The sequence below is a fragment of the Emydura macquarii genome, unplaced genomic scaffold (assembly GCF_026122565.2).
Source record: "Emydura macquarii macquarii isolate MOO-44397 ecotype Brisbane River unplaced genomic scaffold, CSIRO-AGI_Emac_v2 contig_1043, whole genome shotgun sequence".
In the NCBI taxonomy this organism is placed as follows: Eukaryota; Metazoa; Chordata; order Testudines; family Chelidae; genus Emydura; species Emydura macquarii.
This window is the reverse complement of record NW_027131180.1, coordinates 20903034-20924452: the sequence shown is the minus strand read 5'-3', so window position 1 is coordinate 20924452 and position 21419 is coordinate 20903034. Positions and strand designations below refer to the sequence as shown.

The 21419-nt window shown below is 43.0% G+C and overlaps 1 protein-coding gene across 7 annotated transcripts in view; it reads left to right on the top strand.

The window, feature by feature from the left end:
• The window catches only part of SIM2 (SIM bHLH transcription factor 2), an 89196-nt gene that overhangs the window by 28906 nt on the left and 38871 nt on the right, over positions 1 to 21419 (top strand). For all 7 annotated transcript variants that reach the window (XM_067545280.1, XM_067545275.1, XM_067545274.1 and 4 more), the window contains exons 5-7: positions 12184 to 12269; positions 14278 to 14477; positions 17823 to 17929. In XM_067545280.1, coding sequence (XP_067401381.1) covers positions 12184 to 12269; positions 14278 to 14477; positions 17823 to 17929 — 393 coding nt within the window. The remainder of the gene's footprint in view (positions 1 to 12183; positions 12270 to 14277; positions 14478 to 17822; positions 17930 to 21419) is intronic.

Here is a 21419-nt window from a genome sequence, read left to right as displayed (position 1 = left end):
CAGTCCCTGTGGAGGGGGTGGAGTACTTATATACCCATCCAGCACTGTGATCTCTGGTTGTTGATGCTGTCAACCAGAGAGAGAGAGGCAAGGGGGTCAGGCCAACACCCCAAAAAATAGGGATGCCAAGAAGTTGGACCTCTTTGGCCGCAAGGCCTATACAACAGCATCTCTGCAGCTGAGGATCGCCAACCACCAGGCGCTCCTAGGGAGGTACAACCTCAACCTATGGTCCTCGCTGCAGAGGCTTGCTGAGGTCCTTCCACAGGTCCTGCCCCAGGACAAGACTGCGGACTTCATGGCGGTAATAGAGGAAGGGGCTGCAGTGGCGGGAGCAGCCCTGAACTCCTCCAGCGATGCGGCGGACGTCGCTAGTCGGGCCATAGCATCGGCCATCGCCATGAGGAAGGCCTCGTGGCTTCAGTCGTCGGGTCTGTCCCAGGAAGCCCAGCGCACCATCCAGGATCTCCCCTTCGATGGAGCTGGACTTTTTGCAGACAGCACTGATGACAAGCTACACGCCCTCAAAGACTCGAGGGCCACGCTACGCTCCCTGGGGATTTATACCCCTCAGGCTGCAAGGCGTCAAAATCGCCCTCAGGGCCAGCGGCAGCCTCAACAACCACCGAGGCAGCCCCCGAGACCCGCCCAGCCCAGAAGGGGTTGGGAGAGGTTTAGAGTCCCTAACCGCCATAATCGTTCGGGGTCTTCGGCGGGGACCCGTGGCTCGAATAAGGGCCAGAATAATAAAAAGCCTTTTTGATGGTGTGCAAGGGGGTGGTACTCTTACTTACCCCCTGCCTCGCGACCGACCCTTTGCCCACAGGTTACGGCCGTACTACGCCCACTGGCAAAGTGTCACGTCGGACCAATGGGTCCTTGGTATAGTCCGCAGAGGCTATGCACTACAACTTACGGCCTTCCCCCCGGACTCCCCTCCGGTCCAATCTCCTGTCAGGGATCCACTGCACGAGCAACTCCTCACTCAGGAAGTCTGCTCCCTCCTCCAGCTGGTGGCGGTGGAGGAGGTCCCACCAGGGGGAAGGGGACAAGGGTTTTACTCCCGATACTTCTTGATCCCCAAAGCCAAAGTGGGCCTGAGACCCATTCTGGACCTCCGCTGTCTGAACAAGTTCATCAGATGCCAAAAATTCCAGATGGTCTCCCTGGCCTCTATCATTCCTACCCTAGATCCAGGGGATTGGTATGCGGCCCTCGATCTCAAGGACGCATATTTTCACATTTCTATCCTCCCAGGACACAGAAGGTTCCTAAGATTTATGGTAGCGGGTTCCCACTACCAATTTACAGCCCTGCCATTTGGTCTTTCGTCTGCCCCCAGAGTTTTTACGAAGTGTATGGCGGTAGTGGCAGCGCTCCTGCGCCGCAGAGGGGTTCAAATATTCCCCTACCTGGACGACTGGCTGATCCGGGGCAAGTCCAGGGCCCATGTCAGGAACAGCCTGGAACTCACGTGCACAGCTTGCACCGACCTGGGTCTGCTCATCAACGAGCAGAAGTCCATTCTTACCCCGGTGCAACACATAGAGTTCATTGGGGCCACGCTAGACGCCACTCAGGCCAGAGCCTTCCTTCCAAGGCCCCGCTTCGAGGCGATGGCGGCCTTGATAGACGACCTTCACAGGTCCCCCACAACGACAGCCAGGTGGTGCCTGCAGCTGTTGGGACACATGGCAGCTTGCACGTACGTGGTGCAGTTAGCTCGCCTCAGACTCAGACCCCTTCAAAGGTGGCTAGCCTCTGTGTACGCCCCAATCAGACATCCTCTCAACAGGATAGTCACCTTACCCACCCCACTACTGACTTCCCTACTCTGGTGGAAGGACCTCAGGGAAGTGTTGAAGGGAGTTCCCTTCAGGGAGATGGTTCCATCGGTAACTCTAATCACCGATGCCTCCGATGTGGGGTGGGGAGCGCACATCACGGGCAACCTCAGTACCCAAGGGCGCTGGTCACCAAACGAGATATCCCTGCACATCAACATCAGGGAATTCAGGGCAGTCCGCCTTGCTTGCAAGGTGTTCCTCCGGTTCCTACAGAGCAGGATAGTACAGGTCCTAATGGACAACACAGCAGCCATGTTCTATATGAACAGGCAGGGGGGAGCACACTCCTCGGCCCTGTGCCAGGAAGCCGAGTTGCCATGGGAATTGGCGGTAAGACACGACTTCCACATAGCTGCCTCTCACCTCCCGGGGGTCAGGAACGATGAGGCGGACCACCTCAGCAGGTCGTTTCTCCCCCGACACGATTGGTCGTTACACCAGGAGGTGGTGGATTCTATCTTCCACAGGTGGGGAGTTCCCCATCTGGACCTCTTCGCATCGGCCTGGAACAGGAAATGTCCAAGGTTCTGCTCGCTCCGAGGGCGCAAACCAGGCTCCATTTCCGATGCGTTCCTGATAGAATGGACGGGGACCCTCATGTATGTCTTTCCCCCCGTCCCCTTGCTATCCAGAGTCCTCTTGAAAATCAAGAGAGACAGGGCAGACATCATACTGATTGCCCCAGCCTGGCTGAGACAGCACTGGTTCAGCATATTGCTGGACCTGTCCATAGCCACGCCCTTACCGCTCCCGAGGCGGCACGACCTACTCTCCCAGGACCGGGGTCGCCTGCTTCACCCGGACCTGGACTCCCTCCACCTGACAGCGTGGAGACTCTGTGGCTGACAGAGGGAGAAAGATCCTGCTCCATACAAGTGCAGCAGGTTTTGCTTAACAGCAGGAAACCTTCCACACAGTTGGTATACAGGGCCAAGTGGAAGCGTTTCACAGTTTGGGCTCAGTCCCGGGGCATCTTACCGAGCTCCTCTCCAATTCAGGCGATTTTGGAGTACCTCCTTCACCTGAAATTACAGGGCTTAGCCCTGGCCTCTCTCAGGGTACACCTGGCGGCCATCTCGGCCTTCCACCAGCCAATGGAGGGCAGATCCCTGTTCTCACACCCCATGTTATCTAGGTTCCTCAAAGGTGTGGAGAGGCTATATCCCCAGGTCCGTTACCCGGTGACCCCCTGGGATTTGAACCTGGTCCTCGCCATGTTGACAGGACCCCCCTTTGAGCCCTTGGCTACATGCCCGCTGCTCGTCCTCTCATGGAAGGTGTCCTTCCTGGTGGCTGTTACATCAGCCAGAAGGGTTTCTGAGATAAGGGCCTTAACCTCAGAACCTCCCTATATGGTTTTTTACAAAGATAAAGTCCGACTGAGACCCCACCCGGCCTTCCTGCCGAAGGTGGTGTCCCAGTTTCATTATAACCAGGATATCTTCCTCCCTGTGTTCTTTCCTAAACCACACGCTTCGGAGGAGGAGCGGAGATGGCACTCCCTGGATGTCAGACGAGCCTTGGCCTTTTACCTCGAGAGGACCAAGCCCTTCCGGAAGTCAACGCAGCTGTTCGGGGCAGTGGCAGACCGGATGAAAGGCTCACCTGTCTCCACCCAGTGCATCTCCATCTGGATCACCGCCTGCATCAGGACCTGTTATGAGCAGGCAAAGGTACCACTTCCAGGGGCTGTAACGGCACACTCGACCAGGGCCCAGGCCTCATCTGCGGCCTTCCTGGGGAGAGTGCCCCTGCAGGACATCTGCAGAGCAGCGACCTGGTCGACGGTGCATACTTTCACGTCCCACTACGCCATCGTCCAACAGGCGAGAGAGGACGCGGGGTTTGGCATAGCTGTCCTTGCCAGGGCGGCGCAACGCTAACTCCTACCCACCTCCAGGTATGGCTATGTAGTCACCTAAATGGGAATGGATATGAGCAATCACTCGAAGATAGAAAACAGGGTTACTTACCAGTAACTGTTGTTCTTCGAGATGTGTTGCTCATATCCATTCCGCACCCATCCTCTGTCCCCACTGTCGGAGTCGGCAGAAAGGGGACTGGGGACTGGTGGGGTCGGCAGTGCCCTATGTACCGCGGCATGGGCGCGGGACTCCAGGGGGCGCCTGAGCCGACCCTACCGGGACTGCTAAGGGCAAAAAAGTTCTGAGAAACTGTGCACGGAGCGCACACACACCTAAATGGGAATGGATATGAGCAACACATCTCGAAGAACAACAGTTACTGGTAAGTAACCCTGGTTTTTCTTTCCAAAACAGTCTTGGGGTGAGGTCTCATTCTGCTCTTTGGGCAATCCTTGTAAAATGTTAATTTCAATTTACACATAACTAGTTCTTTGTATTTCAGTGTGGAAACATTGCTGAGTTTTTTTTATAAGTAGCACTATAACAGGCACATGCTTTATGATGAGTTGCATATCTAGTTTCAGGTGGTGGGTGATCTCTCTATTGCTCTGCTAATGGCATCTGCTATGTGTAACTCCTTACCCACCTTATATTCCATGAGATGTTTTAGCATTATACATTGGATTCTAGGTGGTGCTAAAGACAGAGTTTTTAAACAAACTTGCAAATGGTTGGTAATCAACTTCTATAGGTATATTTTCTCTTCCATAATCTATAATGTATTAGTGCGGATTTAGATGAACACAGTTGCCCACATCTTCTTTGGAATTTGGGCTTTTTTCTCTCTCATGTGTTGCTTAAGGATCTTGATGCAAATACCTTTCTGCTAAAGGCATTACTCTAGTCCTTTAGAATAGTGTTTGCCAAATGGTGGATCATGACCACCCCACTGTGTTCTTGGGAAGATTCTAGGTGGGGTGCCATGTCCAGGGCTGGATTAACCCATCCCTGGGCCTGGGCGTAGGCAGACATACACTTCTCCTCCTCAGAGCAACTGGGCCAAACCAGTGGTGCTGTGACACCATGTGCTAAGTCACAATGCCTGGAGTGGAGAGCTGGGCCCAAGCTCATGAGACAGGAGCTGCTGATGTGGGATGGGATTGCCTTCCAACAGCCTCCTGCCCCACAGGATTAGGCCAGAGCAGAGGGTGGGTCACCAAAAAAAAAAAAAAAAAAGACCAAATGGTGCTGGTGGGTTACCGTAGTGAGAAGTTTGGGAACCACTGCTTCAAGACATGCCTTTGGCTTAGTTAAATCACATTTTAAAGTGATTATTGTTTAATTGCTCAAATTGTCTGTTTACATTTGTATTCTCAAATGAGGCCTTTATGAATGAAGTATAGAGGGAAATCCTGGCCTCACTGAAGTCAAGGGGATCTTTCTGATTGGGTGGAATCCTCACTGTTTGAAGTCAGTCAGTGACTTTTGCCAAATAGTTTTTTTATTATTCCAATAAACTGCTGTAGATCTTCTCTGAATTGAAATAAATCCCTGGTGTAAAGGGCATGTCCACTACTGTGTTTATTTAACCTGAATTAGAAATTAAAACCACTTTTATCAGTTTACGTCCCAGCATTATTGTTGACTCTAAATTCAGTTTGTTGTCTTTTGCCTTCTCTTTAAAGCTTGCTGAAGTTGTCAAGGTCCCATGTCCAAATAAAAACCTCCCCATTATAACTTTGGAGAGATTTACAAAGTTTTAATCTGTTGTTACTTTTTGAAGTTTCCCAGGAGGAGAACTAGTACTATATGGCAATCACTTAAATTCATAACATCTAAAAGTCACTAACTTGCTCATCTAACTTTACTTATCAAAATGTATGTCCCATATCTAATACTTGGAACATTATCCAGTGAAAACTTCGTTTACCTGCCACATCAGCCAAGAAGCAAAAATATTTGATGTGATGTAAATACAGCCATCAAAAGTAAATACATATCTGTAATTTTCAGTTACAATTCTTGAATTAACCCAGGTTGTTCATGCTCCACTATCGTCTCAGCTTTGTTCTTCTCAGACTGTGATGCTTTCCTTTCTTCATCTGCTTTTCATTTTCCTCATTGTCCTCAGCTCATCTTTCTAAACTCCCTCTCCTCCAGTAATTTACCAACTTCGGGATGATTTTCCAAAACGCAAACACTATACTTAAAGACAACAGTCTTGCAGCTGTTGTGACCTAGAAATCGTATTGGCATGAGTTTTATTTCTCCGCAAACACAACTGATGGATTGCATTACCTAAAGCCAAACATAGTGCAGACTTCTTTCCATGACAGCTCAGTTCTGCAGTATTACCAACCCTAACAGTTAAAAACTACAGTGTGGCATTCAAATCGTGAGAGCACCTTAACACTGAAGTTTTAAAAAAACAAAACATTTTGGGTTGATGTATTTGTCTTCTATTTTTTGAACCTTTAGGGTACACCTAGGTCACTTTTTCAAGCTTTTCTCTGCAACCATGAGGATCAGAAACTTTCTTTTTAAATTAAAGCTCAGATTCTCATTCTTCCAGGAGCTGGGGCTTTAAGAATAATGCTCAATATTGTGAAAGTTGACACCACTAGTTCTGCCCAACCAAAAATCTTTGCTCTTCCCCATCTGTACTCATCTATGTCCAGTAGTTCTTAAGTATGTGTTGCTGCTGTTATTCATTACGTTTAATGGTAAGGAAGAGCAAGCCTTTGGTCCATGAAGCTAGAAGGCAGTGACTCTGAAAAGGATTTAAAGGTCAGCATGACAAGCAGTGTGCAACACGCATTCCCCGATACAATGTTATGGCATAAAGGGCTAATGCACTCCTTGGATGTATAAACAGGAAGGTTATATTACCTCAACATATATGGCAGTGATGAGACTAATTCTGGAATACTACATAGAGTTCTGGTGTCCACATTTTCAAAACTATGCTGGAAAATTGGAGAGTGCAGAAAAGAGCCACAAGAACAATTCAGGAGTTGGAGAAGATGCCTTCCAGTGAGAGACTTACAGAGCTCAATCTGTTTAGTTTATGAAAAAGAAGATTGAGAAATGATTTGATTATGGTGTATAAGTGCCTTCACAGGCAGAAAATAGCCAGTACTGATGGGCTTTCTGTTCTAGTGGAGAAAAGCATAACAAGAACCAATAGCTGGAAGCTGAATCCAGACAAATTCAAATTAGAAATTAGGCACAAATTTTCAACAGTGAGGGTGATTAATCATTGAAACAAACTACCAAGAGAAGTGGGGGATTCTCTGTCTCTTGCTGTCTTCAGATCAAGACTGGATGTATTTCTGGAAGATATGCTTTAACCAAACACAAGGTATTAGGCTCATACAGGTTAGCTGGGTGAAATTTAGTGGTCTGCCATATACAGGACATCAGTGCTGCTCCAGTTATCAATTAGAACAAGGTGGTCATCTCCCAGCACTATGGGCTGCTTTAGTAGTGTGCTCAGGCCCTTGCCAGCAGTGGCCTGGGCAAATGGCACTCCAAATTTCAGTTGTCACGAGGATTGTCACCACTGGCCCATTAGACTGGCTAATGTCATTCAACTTGCATACAGTTCCAAACTTACATAGTGAAAAATGATTTTTTTTTTTTTGGTTTGGTTTTGCTTTTTTACCATTATTTATTGTATGATACAGCATTCCATGTATAGTTCAGACTTCACAGACCCATTTTTATATAATGTTTCTGTACCCAAATTATATTAAACTAAACTGTATTTTATTGCTAAATCCAAATCTCAGAGTTATGGGCCAGAGCCTTTACCCTCTTGAAAATAGAAAATAAGAACTGGCCCTCTTGTTGCAAGATTGGTGTTCAAATAATTATTTGGCTTTATGGTGGGTTTTACATTAAAGACCACATATATGAAAAATCACAAAGTCGTTAATGAGTAGCTGGAATCAATTCAAGCATAGTGTACAGAATTCATTATACCAGACAGATGCAGAGGATAATGTGGTCGTATGAAGAAATATAGGAAAACAGAAGAGGCTCCTTCGATTGCAAGAGGAAAACCTGGAATTTAATAAAGTTTTTGTTTTAAAAATAAACTATGATAAGTCTGAAATTTGGGATTTTGGTAGAGATCCTAACTTGCAAAAATTATAAATGTTAAATATAAATGGGTGACTACCTCATTAAAATAACCTGGGAGTACATATATAGAAAAAAGGTAGGTTCTCTATAATGTTAATTACAGTCCTCTGATTAAGTTTGAACAGATATAGAAAACGGTCAAAGAAAGAAGTCTCATGTCTAGGGAAAATTGTATCAGTCAAAATGAATCTTACCTCAAATCAATTTTCTTTTCCACAATAATCTACCAATTTTCTACCAATAATCATCCCAGGGAAACATTTTGACGATTGGCACCCATGATAAACAAATCCATTTGATGACACAAGAAGCCAAGAGTCGAATGGGCCAAAGACCTTTGAAAAATGGGAACTAATGCTACCAAATGTTAAAATATTATTATTCAACAAACCAAATTTGCTGTATTGGATAACCCAGGAGAGTGAGTGAGAATTAGATAGAGATAGAACAGGCACATTGTTATACAATCAAACTCCACGTGATTTGTTAGATGAAGACAATCGCCAGGCTGAAAATAATGTGTCTATATAATAATATACAGTCACCCTTTTATGAGAGCAACAATAGAGTCATGAGATAACTCAGATAATTTGGAGAGAAAAAATCAGCTTGTAAGAGATACCAAAGTTCAATTGTACCAATATCTGCAATTGCAGCATTTTTCGACAAACATCTTAAAGCTAAACCTGAACAGAAAATGGATAGACTCTGAAAAATTACTTTTCACTCCTGTGAAGCACAAGAATCTACTTTCCACCTTCTATAATGTTATTTTTCAGTTGTTGCTTAGAGGAAACACTTTTCATGAAGAGATGGAATGCAGACTTGGGCAAGGAAATTAAGGATGAGTATTGGGAGAGTATTTAGAACAGCGGTCCCAGTATCTCAATATGCATGTTCATAAAAGAAAACTATGTTAAATTTCTCTAGCAATGGTATCTACTGCCTGTTAAATGCATCTGTGGTACAGGTACGGGCAAATGCTGAAATGAGTGTAATGAAGTGCACTGGTTTCTTCACATATGGTGGACCTGTCCAAAAATTCAGACACTTTGAAAAGAGGTTGGGAACTCCTTTAAGGAGAGTACAAGTGTTTTTGTGAATTTTCCCAAAAGTTCTGTGCTGCATAACAGACACAAAGAAATTATTACCCATTTGATAGTTTCAGCAAGAATCATAATTGTAAGGTGGTTGGAAGAGATGTGACTCCTCTAGACTGGTCCCCAAAAGTATGGGAAATACTAGCATTAGACAAGCTGACCCATCAAGTCCAAGTTCTACAAGGAAGAAGGGAAAAAAAGTTCTTAAAAACTTGTGGAATGTTCCATGAAACCTGAAAGACTGAGAACTTTTTATTTTTAATATTGAGGAAGGGAGAAATTGTTAAACTGCCAGCTTACTAGTTTGCCACCACCCTATTGTTACAGATTCACGAAGGCCAGGCTATGGAGTGGAACTGTTGTGTACACAAAACCTATTCTCAATGGAATTGCTACATTAGTGCTACAGAAATATTTCTGTTACAATTTACTGGCTTTATTAATAAATACAATGTTGGAAAAAAAGAAAGAAAAGGCTCCCTGAGGAGGCATGTTGGTGAGTGACTGACTGTTTTAGGTCTGGACACATATTTGAAGCTTAAGACCTTGCTTCCACTTCTACCAACGATCTTTAGAAAAGAACTTGTCATAAAAATTGCTGATCATCATCCATCTGGGTGTTTAGCTGGCCCCCATCACCTTCAGTTCATTAATGGTTATGAAGTTATCCTCAACATCCCGGTGAGAGGGAGGAAAGTACTGTCCCTATTTTATAAACAAGGAACAGGAGAAGAGTAAGTGACTTGCTCAAGATCATTCAAGGAGCCAGTACCAGAGCCATGAATTGAACTCAGATTCCCCCCTCTTCCTCTCCCCCCAAAAATCCCATGCCTTAACCCAAGATCATTCTTCCATCATAGAAATGCATACTGTATAGCTTCCTCCCAGCTACTTTTGCACATGGTTATTTAAAACTAGATAGTAGATATGCCAGTTCATTAAACTGTTTAGCGTTCCCATAAGAAACTAATTTGCATTAGTAAGATAAACGGACAATTCCAATGTTTTGCCAGAATTTCAGTCCAATTTAATAATAATAAAGAAAAATTACAAAATCCTAAATTGGTGTTTTAAAAATATTTTATTGTATATTAAAATCATAATTCTGAAATAATCCAGAGGGTGACATTTTGGCATGAAGTGACGGTAAATGGTAAGGAAATTCTTTGGCCCCCAGTTCAATGAACAAAGGAAAAAGCAGCTGATTTGGAAGGTTGATATTAAGTGATATTCAATATGTATTGCATTTTTTTCCTTTAAGCATAGCTCTAACATGAACAATCCTTCCTTTTTCTGCAGATGTTTTCTAGGATTTTTAAACAGAGTATAATGCAGAGAGTTAATGGTTTCTATCTAGCATCTGAGGCTAATGCCGCTGCAGGTGTTAACTGGGTGACAGATGCACAAAAATAGAAAACAGCATTTGCAGTAAAGTCAAATTAAGACCAGGTGTTAGAACAATATATTAGAGACTGATCCAAAGCCCATTGAAGTCAGTGGAAAGACTTCATTTGACTTCAATGGGCTTTGGATGAAGCCCTAAGGCTGGAAAGAAATCAATGTGTTGAAACTTACATGAAAACAGTTTTCAAAGTGCCCATTCATTGAAGTACAGAGTGAGATTCCTCTGCTGCTTCTGTCACTTTCTGCCAAAATGGCAGCGTTCATAGCAAAAGGTCAGAACTATTGACTGTCTTTAGCTTCATTAGAACTGCCATAGGTATTTCTCAAAAAAAAAAAATTGCTATATGAGGACTTTAATTTAAAAAAAATATTTATGCATCTGAGAAGGGCTTAATTAAAAAAAAATCAGTGACAGTTTCCATTAAAAACATTTTCCTTAAAAACTTCTCATAAGAGGATCCTGCATGTTAGCGTTCTGAATAAAGTGGCAACTTTGTAAAATGTCTAGACTTGCAAGTTTTGGTACAGTGACTGGCAGCGTATACAGGGATTACAACAACATGAACTTTCCGATAAGTTTCTTATTCTTTTGCTGCTTCCAAGACCTTGATCCATGGTTCACCTGTTGCCTTTAGATCCTACCATATGGAGACTGACTTTGTCTGCTTGAAGCCAGCAAAGGCTAAGACCTGACTGCTCAAGGGAAAGACCTTTTATTTAAAGCTTGTAAGCCCAATGCCCCTGTGACATTCTGGGGTTCAACCAATGTCTGCCTTGTTACCCTGGGTGTCTTGTGACTGTGCAGCTTTGGTTCAGAGTTCTCACCTCAGTAGCCTGCCAGCAGCCCACAGGTCTCATCCTGGCTTTGCCCAACTTGGATACTCCTTGCAGGTTGACTTTAATAGCTTTAATTCACCCCAAAATCATCCTTCTGCAGGGTCAAGTTCCTCTCACTAGACCCTCATAAGAAAAAGAATTAGGTTTGCTGCCTTTACAGAGACAGTGTAACATTCCAACCTGTCAACTAGGATCACATGCTTTACTGAGTTTTACCAGCACTGATGATTTATAATGACAGCAAAACAAATTTATTAACAAAAGAGGATGGATTAAGTCAGTAGTTCTCAAACTATTTATCATTGTGGGCAGCATATGCAGCTCTCTGTGCTGTGTGGGCTGCATCCATACAGTCTCTATGCTACCTGTATGGCCCTGAGGATGGGCCATAGTTTTGTGCTGATCAGGCCGTAAGCGGGCTGTGGGTTGAGAACCACTGAATTAAGTTATACCAGGTAAAAAAGGACTAAAGGTAGCGATGGTTACATGCAAATAGAAGTGAACATGTACATCTAAAATTTAATCTAGCAAGATACAGTCTTTGTTCAAGATGGTTTCTCTCTCATCCACAGTCTCCTTTCCAGAATTTTACTGGCCATCTTGACCAAGACCCATCACAGAAATCAAACTGAGCTGTACAGTCACCAGACACCCAGGGTTACAAGGCAGACAATGACCGAGTCTCTCAATGGCCTGGGTGAACCCCAAAATGTCACAGCCCCTAACTCTTCTAACTTTTAAAGTAAATCACAACAATCAGCCTCCTTGGCAAAGACAACTGATCATGAATGGGGACAAAGATGTGTCTCAGTCATATTCCTCTATTGCCTTCTTTCCCTAAAAATAACAATGACAATACAAAGTTTAATATAAATAGCTGAAATACCATGCAAATACGTATGTTCAATTGTCAAAGTAAACATTATGGGTGATTTTTTTGAAACCTCTATTAACAGTTAAACTACCATGGGCTTATGCTTTCAGAGTATGAAATAGAAAGATCATTTTTTCTCCGGATGAAGTGTGTCTTGGCCAAGAGGAATGCAGGGTTGACATGTAGCGGCTACAAGGTAATGTGCTGAAGCCTTTCCATGTTCAAAGGGTAGTAAGTTTTATTATAGGAGTAGCTGTAAAACAAAGTCTGCCACTGAAAAGAGTCAGAGCGCACATTTAAAAATGCCACGGCTGGATGTGGATTTTCTTATTTAGTCTTCTGAAGCTATGGCCAGATTCTGAGACCCAAGCTCATACTGAATAATACCTAACTCCAAAAGTAGTCCCATTGATTACAATAAGATTATTCTCTGTATGAGTATGACCTCAGGTGCCTGCAGATTTCAGTTCAGGAGTGAAGTCTACCACATTCTCAGGTTTATTTATCAACCTCTTAGCATACATTATTTTAATAGATACTGCACTTGAACATGGGTGATGGTAAATGCTGTAATCCTATACTAGCATATGCCATTCAAGTATTTATTTTCAGCTTTACTTTGTACATTTATTCTCCCACAAACTAAACAGTATATTTCTACTGCCTAAACAGCAGCTGAGAAAGGCACCACACACAGAGTTCTGAAGAGAAATGAGTTATTCAACAGCAAAAGAAAGAACACCTCAGAGTGACTTGCTATTCTTTTAGAATTTTTCCAAGATGCATTTACCTACCCTGTTAAATTCAAACAGTTATTCCTGAAAGTGGAGCCCTGTCTGCTCAACTGCCCTGCAATGTAGGTTGTTCTAGCCCATAATTTATACTGAAACAATTTTTTAAAAATCTGAGTAGTTGTGTGCCATTTTCTCCCTTGATGCACTATTACATGATTATAGTGTATGTTGTTTAGAGATGGGATTTTTCTAGAGCTCTCAGCACTGCCCTAATTCTGCTCTCATCAAAGTCAATGACTTCAAAGTTAGGCCAATGCTGAGTACTTCAAAAAGTACTACTTGAATAGCCTAAATGTCAGGAATGAGGAGGCTCTGGTGGGAGATTTTAAGTAAGTCTTTTTATCACTGGGTTAATATTGGCTACCATATTAATTAGTGGTTGAATGGGGAGCCTTAAAAGGAATCCATTTCTAGCTATATACATAGTGGATTGCCAAGGATTGCTTAGGTCAGTGGACACCCTCCTTTTTACTGGAAGAATGCACATGTCAAAACAAAATAACTTGAAAAACTGAGGGATATATAGAATGTGTTTTTGATACTTGTGGAGCTTCCCAAAGTGTGCATAGCCAAATAGTAGCATTTAGAAGCTAACAATATTTGTTTTCTTCAAAAGAATTTCTAATCATTTGCTTTTGCCTTTGCTGCCCCAAATCATTATTTACCCTTCTTACAGCCTAATAGCTAAATTTTAACATTAGATACACGCATGGAACTCTCATGGATGGCAACTGGAGCTATGTACATGTATGCGAGGCTAGAATTTGGCCACAAGACATTGGCATTGTTAATTTGCCAACAAGGATCATCTAATTCTAACTGGAAAGGAGCAGCACTTTTAATGTGTCTAAATATATATTTAATCATTTATAAATAGGGCCACATTCATAAGTCTCTTTTTAAAATGTCTGTTTTTCATCATAATGAAGAACAAATTCATTAGAAGTAGTTTTGATACATCAAACTGGCTGTTAAAGCATGGCTTGGAATATGTACATCTGTTGCCTGATTAAGTCATCATGAAAGCAAATTCCAGTTTGTTTGGTTAATGCACAATAACTATCATTGTATCTACATTAAATGTATGTTAGAGAACCTTAATTTAAAGCATTAACTGGAGAGCAATCCATATGGCACCAGGGCCCTTGCAGTTTAACACCAGATTGCTATGTACTGCTGGCAGTAATACAAGCACACAGCATGACTTCATCTCTATTTACAAATAAGACACTTAGGAGCCTTAACAAACTATCCAGCCAGACAAATGGAGTCATTAAGAGAAATTGTTTGTGCCGCCATTGAAATAAATGCAGTGAAGGCTGGGAAATAGATGCTGTCAAGATTCTCTTTTGACTTGTAAGATCTCTTCCTTTACCTTCAAGTATTTACTTTGCTTTCTTTCCATGCCAGGTGATCCACTGCAGTGGTTATTTGAAGATACGGCAGTATATGCTGGACATGTCCTTGTATGATTCCTGTTACCAAATTGTAGGACTGGTGGCTGTGGGTCAATCTTTACCTCCCAGTGCAATCACTGAGATCAAGCTTCACAGTAACATGTTCATGTTTAGAGCAAGTCTGGACTTAAAACTTATATTCCTAGATTCCAGGTAAGCAAAATTATTTGGTTTCCATCATGGAGCATTTGGAAGTTAAGTTTTCTCAGATTATATTGGTTTCTAAAAACATCAGTTTTTATGTGTATTTTAATTCTGACATCATCAATTAAAATTGAACTTAAAAGTATGCGGAACTTTCAAAACGACTAGAAAATAAGGCCATGTTTTTACCTTTAAGCCTACACAACCTGTATCTAACCTTTATAGTTATTTGTGTTACGGTAGCGTCCAGAGGCTGGGGCCTTATTGGGCTAGGCAGTGTACAAACCTAGTAAGACTGTTCATGTCCTGAAGAGTTTACAATCTTAACAGGCAGGACAGAAAAAAGATGGGAGAATGGAAGTATTATTATGACTATTTTACACATAGAGAATTGTGGCACAGAGCAATTAGGTGACTTGCCCAGGGTCACACAGGAAGTCTGTGGCAGAGCTGGGAACTGAACCCAGACTCCCAAGTCCTAGTTCAGTGCCTGAGCCATGAGACCAACCTGCCTGTCTGATTTCCCTAAAAATTGCCCACATTATTGGCTTATGAAAAGATATGAGTGACAGTTAAGTCAGATGGTCATTTTAAAAAAAAAACCCAGATTATATGAAATCTCTTCTGAAAAATAATAACTGTTGGGACAGCTTGCAAGATTGCCTAGTGCACAAGCTCTGCCTGGATTTATGGGAAATAGGCAATAAAGCCATTTTAGCATACTCTATGGATACAACCCATGTGAATGCCTGAAGGAACTCCCACACGGGCAAAAGAAAAGCACAAATCAGAGCTCAAAGAGACTCATGAAGTCACTAATTCATCTCTTTTCAACACATATTATGCTTTACAATATACTTTGATGATTTGGGTGGTCCAATTTTAGATGTCCCAAGGGAAGAACCTTCCATCAAATTGCCAGACAGTCTAATAGATTTGACTAGTGACAGGCAGATAATTCTTTAAAAAAACCCACATTAGTAGGAGCCTGGAACAAGATTTGACCTACTTTGTCATTTCATTGACATGCTGGAGTTTAAAGGAAAAGAAATGATATTTATACATAATGGAAAAAAAAAAGTCTATATCCAATACATTGAATTGCTCTGCAAAACTTCTCCAACATTCAAAAGCATGCTGTCTCTCCAGGCTTAGATCAATGAGGTCTAATGCTGAAATGCAAGTTATAAGTTGTTTTAGGAATCATTTCTCTTTTTTTTTTTTTTTTTTTGGCATTTTTTATACAATATAGCAAGTATTCCTAAGGACTGAAGGCTGGTCTACTCTACCAAGTTAGGTCAGCTTAACAACAATTGTTCAGGGCTGTCAAAAATTTCATGCCTTGAGCCATCTAGTTAAGTAACTTAAGCCCTTGTATAGACGCTGTTAGGTCGACAGAAGATTTTTTTTCTCTAGCTGCTGCCTCTTGGAGAGATGGATTTACCCCTTTCATCACTGTAGTATGTGTTTATCCTGCAGTGCTGCAACTGTGCTGCTGTAGCATTTCTAGCGTAGATACTGCATGAGGCTCAACAATATATCTCCACACTGCAGAACTAAGGTTGGACAAGGAGGTGGTGCTCTAATGGGATCTTAAGAGGTCTTCTACTCCAGTCCCCTGCACTCAAGGCAGGACTAAGTATTATCTAGACCATCCCTGACAGGTGTTTGTCTAACCTGCTCTTAAAAACCTCCAATGATGGACATAGTACAACCTCCCTAGCCAATTTATTCCAATGCTTAACTACCCTGACAGTTAGGAATGTCCAACCTAAACCACCCTTGCTGCAATTTAAGCCCATTGCTTCTTGTCCTATCCTCAGAGGTTAACAAGAACAATTTTTCTCCCTCCTCCTTGTAACAATATTTTATGTACTTGAAAACTATCATCATGTTCCCCTCTCAGTCTTCTCTTCTCCAATTTTTTTCAGTCTTCCCTCATAAATCATGTTTTCTAAACCTTTAATCATTTTTGTTGCTCTCCTCTGGACTTGTTCCAATTTACCCACCTCTTTCCTGAAATGTGGCGCCCAGAATGGGACACAAGGCCTCAACTGGAGGACTGTCAGTGCTGAGTAGAGTAGAGCGGAAGAATTACTTTTCATCCTGTGATTCTAAGTGGTGTTACCTGGAGGCATAAGAGTCTTCATAAGAGATCGTCTATCCGGGAGGCACTAATAGGAGCACAGTGAACAAAAGGTCCTGTTATACCATTGAAAAAGATACAGCCAGCACTGTCCCGAAGCTTGCCAGAAAGCCAAGGGGTGGAGTCCTGTCCCTGTTCCACCAAGGTGAACTTCTGGAGTATCAAGCATTGTCAGACCCGATTACACTGTGTAACACCTCTTGTGTTCATTTTACAAGATTGCTATTTTATCTTGAAACTGAGTGCAGTACTTCAGCCCTACCATCAGAGATGGAGAAAGAGCCATTTGCCCTCCCATGCTCAAACACATAGATAAACAAACAAAACTAATTGTGGTTAAATTCTTTGGTGTAATTTACAGTATATTTTGCTATCAGGTAGCAGGAAGAGGAAAGTGCACTTCATAGTCTAATCCCTCTTGTATTGTTTGGGACTATGCCCATAAGGGCTTACTACTAAATTTCTTGCACCTTCCTTGAAGTGGCTGATGCTCGCCACCGTCAGCATATTGGACTAGATAGATCTTTGCTCTGATTCAGTATGACAGTTCTTTCATGTTATGTATTCATTACCTCATTCCTAGTCTAACTGCAGTGATTGTGCCCTAACTTCATTCCACTCACTTCCCATCGTATTGCTCTTAATGTTAAGAAACTTTTGCCTAATGTCTAACTTCAGCTTTCCATTTCCTTCCTTAGCTTCCGGCCATTGCTATTGTTCCTTATCCTTCCATCTTCCAAGATGGAATAATCTTCTGCCTTCCTTTAGACTGTTACTTGAATTTATTTGTAGACTGATTATTCCTGCTAAGCTCATACGTCTGCAAAGGCAAATGAATATTTTTCAGTAGTTTTTTTTTAAAAAATGTTACTTTACAGTTCTATGAACAGCTCATCAACTGGATCTTTGTTCAGAGAATCATTCATGTCAGTAGCTCCAAGGTTGCTACTAATAAGATAAACTCAGTAAAAATCTAATGTTGAAATAAGTTAACATCTTTCTTCTTGACTATATGTGGGACACTCCACTGTATAGAACACTGCTGCACCCTGTATTGTGTGGAAGTGCCAAAGTTTTAATTTCTTGTCAAGATGATGGTTCTCTGTTTCCATACCAACATGTTTTCCCTACACACTTTTAACACTTGTTTAGTTTGCAAAATCAGTATCTCCAAAGATGCTGCTTATCAATCAGCCTTCCTCTTCTAGGGTGACTGATTTAACTGGATATGAGCCTCAAGACTTGATAGAGAAGACCCTCTACCACCATGTCCATGGATGTGATGTATTCCATTTACGATATGCTCACCATCTCTGTAAGTAATTGGCATAAAGTGATTGGATGAAACTTTCAGCTTATTAAGTAGGGTCAGGAGTTCTGCAGATAACAGACACTGTGGTGCAAGGAAAGGTCCAGATTCTCAAGTGCTTAGCGTCCATCATTGAGACCAGATTTTCAGAAGTACTCAGCTCCCATTCAGGTAGCAAATAAGTGGCCTGACTTTCAAATAAGCTCATCAACCAACATGCTGTCCTTTTCAAAATATATTTGGCCATTTATTTTGCTGCCCAAATGGGAGTAAAGCTGTTTTGAAAGTCTGGCCCTGATTGTTGTTGCTGAATTCTTTTGAAAAATCTGTCTCTTAATGGTCTTAGTTTGAAAAAAAGTTGTGCAACACTTTCCTTGGTTTCTTGCAAGCATATTGGTAATAATCAGTGTGTGTTTGAAGTGTCGTATGTAGAACAAAAAATTCTGAGATGCATGTTCCTTAGTAGCATGTGAATGAGTTCAGAAAGGAGAGTGTCAGGAGAAAGAGATACATGTTTAGTAATCACCATTGGTTCCCTCTTGGCAATCACCTCTTCAAACATCTGGATTTAGTTTATTCAGTGAAGTATCCGCACAGTAGAATATATATTCCAGAAGCAAATTGGGGGAATAGAAGATTTTTCTGATATGGCTCAGACTTCCATAGCCCAACTCTCACCACATACACTAATGAAACAAACAAACAAACTGAAAGAAAGTACAAAAGAAACCAAAACCATTGCTAATGAATTGGTTTCTAGCTTGCTACCATTGGCTTAAAGCAACCAGAAGGAAACCATCCTTGACCCGCTCTGAAAAAGAGTCAATCCCTTACGTTACCATGTAATGTTAATGAAGATCTGGTGTGTGTGTGTATATATATATGTATATAAATACACACACACACACACAGCTATATAGGAAGATGACCTTCCTGTATTTGGAACAAGTCAATGGTGAATGACTAAACTTCAAATTCTATTGACTGCAATGGAAATTATGCCCAGGATGGCAGAAATTGACCCTAAATATGTTGTCCTTTGCCAAAGAATTAGTGGAAGCTCAGACCTGTTAAATCACACTGTTTCCTAGTGGCTTTTATTTTTAGTTTCCTTTTAGGAAAGAGGCCAAAAACTGCGTATATCCTTATTCCCCTTCTTTGGCATCTGACTGTTCACCTACATAAGCCAGTGCTCATTTTTTTTCTTCTGATATTATTTGAGATAGCTATGACAAAAGTATAAAGAATTATAATAAAGTCATGATCTTCTTTTGAAAAACGGTATCTCACCTTTACAACATAGTCATGGACATCAGAACTCATGCTAGCAATGGAAGGCTGATACATTGGTCCAGTGTTGTAAATAGGATCTGAGTGGAGTTTTAAATACAGAGATATGAGTGAGCTACTTAATTAAAAATATTGATCTGGATGCTATAAATGAACTATAAAGATAAAACATTACAAGGTTTAGAAACAGAAGAAATATAGAAGAAAGAACATAGATATAGAAGAGAGACAGACATAAGTTAAAAAGTATGGAAGAATTAAAGTAACTAAGAGTAAAGAAGAGAGAAAAAGTCAAAATACTTGGGGAACAATAAGAACAGTAAAAAAGCCTGGTATGAAGAGAGAGTAATAAGAATTATTAAAACAGATGTAAAATGTACAAACTTCTCTATTCCTCCAGAGAGCACTCTTATAACTCCCCCCACCATCCATCAGCAAACATCTGACAGGTATGAACAGTAAAAGGTTGGCAGGTCTGAATGTACACAATTTAGCATTCTATGAAACGATCTGAATATTAATTGTCACCTGGTGTTAATCTAGAGCGAAAAATCTTACACCTGATTAGGGAATTAAAAATCAAAACCCTGCACTAAGACAAGCAATTGCTCTTCCAAAATAAAATAAAATACTATAAGACAAGAATTACAGAAAGCAATAAAGGAATCAGTAAAACTAAAATGTGAGTACTTTGCTGAAGATGTGCTGATATAAAAATAGTTCTTCTTTGAGTGCTTGCTCATGTCCATTCTGCTATAGGTGTGTGCATGCCTCCGTGCACGGTTACCTGGAACTTTTTTCCCCTCCGTAGATCCTGTAGGGCCGGCTCCGGCCCCTTCTGGAACTCCGCGCACATGCCGTGGTATATGAGGCGCTGCCGGCCCTATGCCCCCTCAGTTCCTTCTTTCCGCCCATGATGGTTGCTGGAACTAGCCTTGCTCTCAGCAAGTACTATTCCCCGTGTTTGGACTTGTTTGTTATTCTAAGTTAGTTTTAGTTAGTTAAGTAGTTGTTAAGTGTTGTTAAAAGTAGTTAGAGATAAGGCAAATCCCTGTGGGGACTTCGAGTGACTGGGCCATGCCCTGATCACCGGGCTTCAAGCCGTATGCCTCCTGCAGGAAGGCCTTCCCGCTCAGCGACCCCCACGACCGCTGCCTTAAGTGCTTGGGGGAAGCACACAGAAAGGAGAAGTGTAAGATCTGCAGAGCTTTTAAACCGAGGACTCAAAAGGATTGAGAAATCCAGTTGAAAGCCCTGTTGATGGAGGTAGTGCTCCGCCCAGCATCTGAGCCAACCCACTCCACCTTGGCACCGAGCATGACCTCGGTACAGAGTGCGTCACTGGCACTGGCCTCGACTCGGCACCGCGTAACATCGCTGGCACCGAAGAGGAAAAAGCAGCGTGCAGAGCATGGACACTCCCCTGTGCCATCGGTACAGGCAGCGTTGAGTATGGAGATGCATCGGACCCAGCCCGTCGAGTCTTCTCCGGTGCCTGCATCTCCGGTCAGGCAGCCTCCCCCGACTCCTGGGAGTGGGAGAGTGGCCCTGCTGACACTGTCAACACCGGAGGCTTTTCAGGTGGCAAGAGCCTTGTTGGCCTTTCCTACGCCGCCTCCGCCCCCTCCCCCCCCCACCCCCCCCGCCGAGGAACAAGGGACCGCTGTCCCGGGGGAAACCCGTGTTCGGTCCCCCTGAATGGTGGTGGAGATCCCCAATATGGGGAGGAAGATCTCCTGCTGGATGGTCTCTGAGGGTAGAGCAGAGCCGCTCCCCCACTAGTCATTCCAGGTCGGCATTGTCGAACTGACCTGCTCTGGCACAGGACGTGGAGTCTCCCTCTCGGTGCCGACGTCAATCCCCAGCACCGGAGGCAGCACATGCCAAGAGATGGCACCAGTCGAGGTCTGCCAGGTGGTGCTCAAACAGCTCCCGCTCCAGGCACCGAGGAGTTCACCGTACCTAGATGGCGCAGAACCCAGTTGCCATTGGCGGACCTGGCACTGAGGCGGCGCAGAACCCGGTCACCATTGGAGGATCCGGCACCATGCAGTTCACGACGCAGAACCCAGTTGCTGGAGTCTGGCTCAGCACCGAGGAGTTTGGAGCGGTGCCGACCTTGGTCACCGAAGGTGTCTGCAGGGCCCTAATGCAAGCGACAGTGGAAATCATCGGTGCCGAGACGACGCTCTGGTACCTCTAGCTC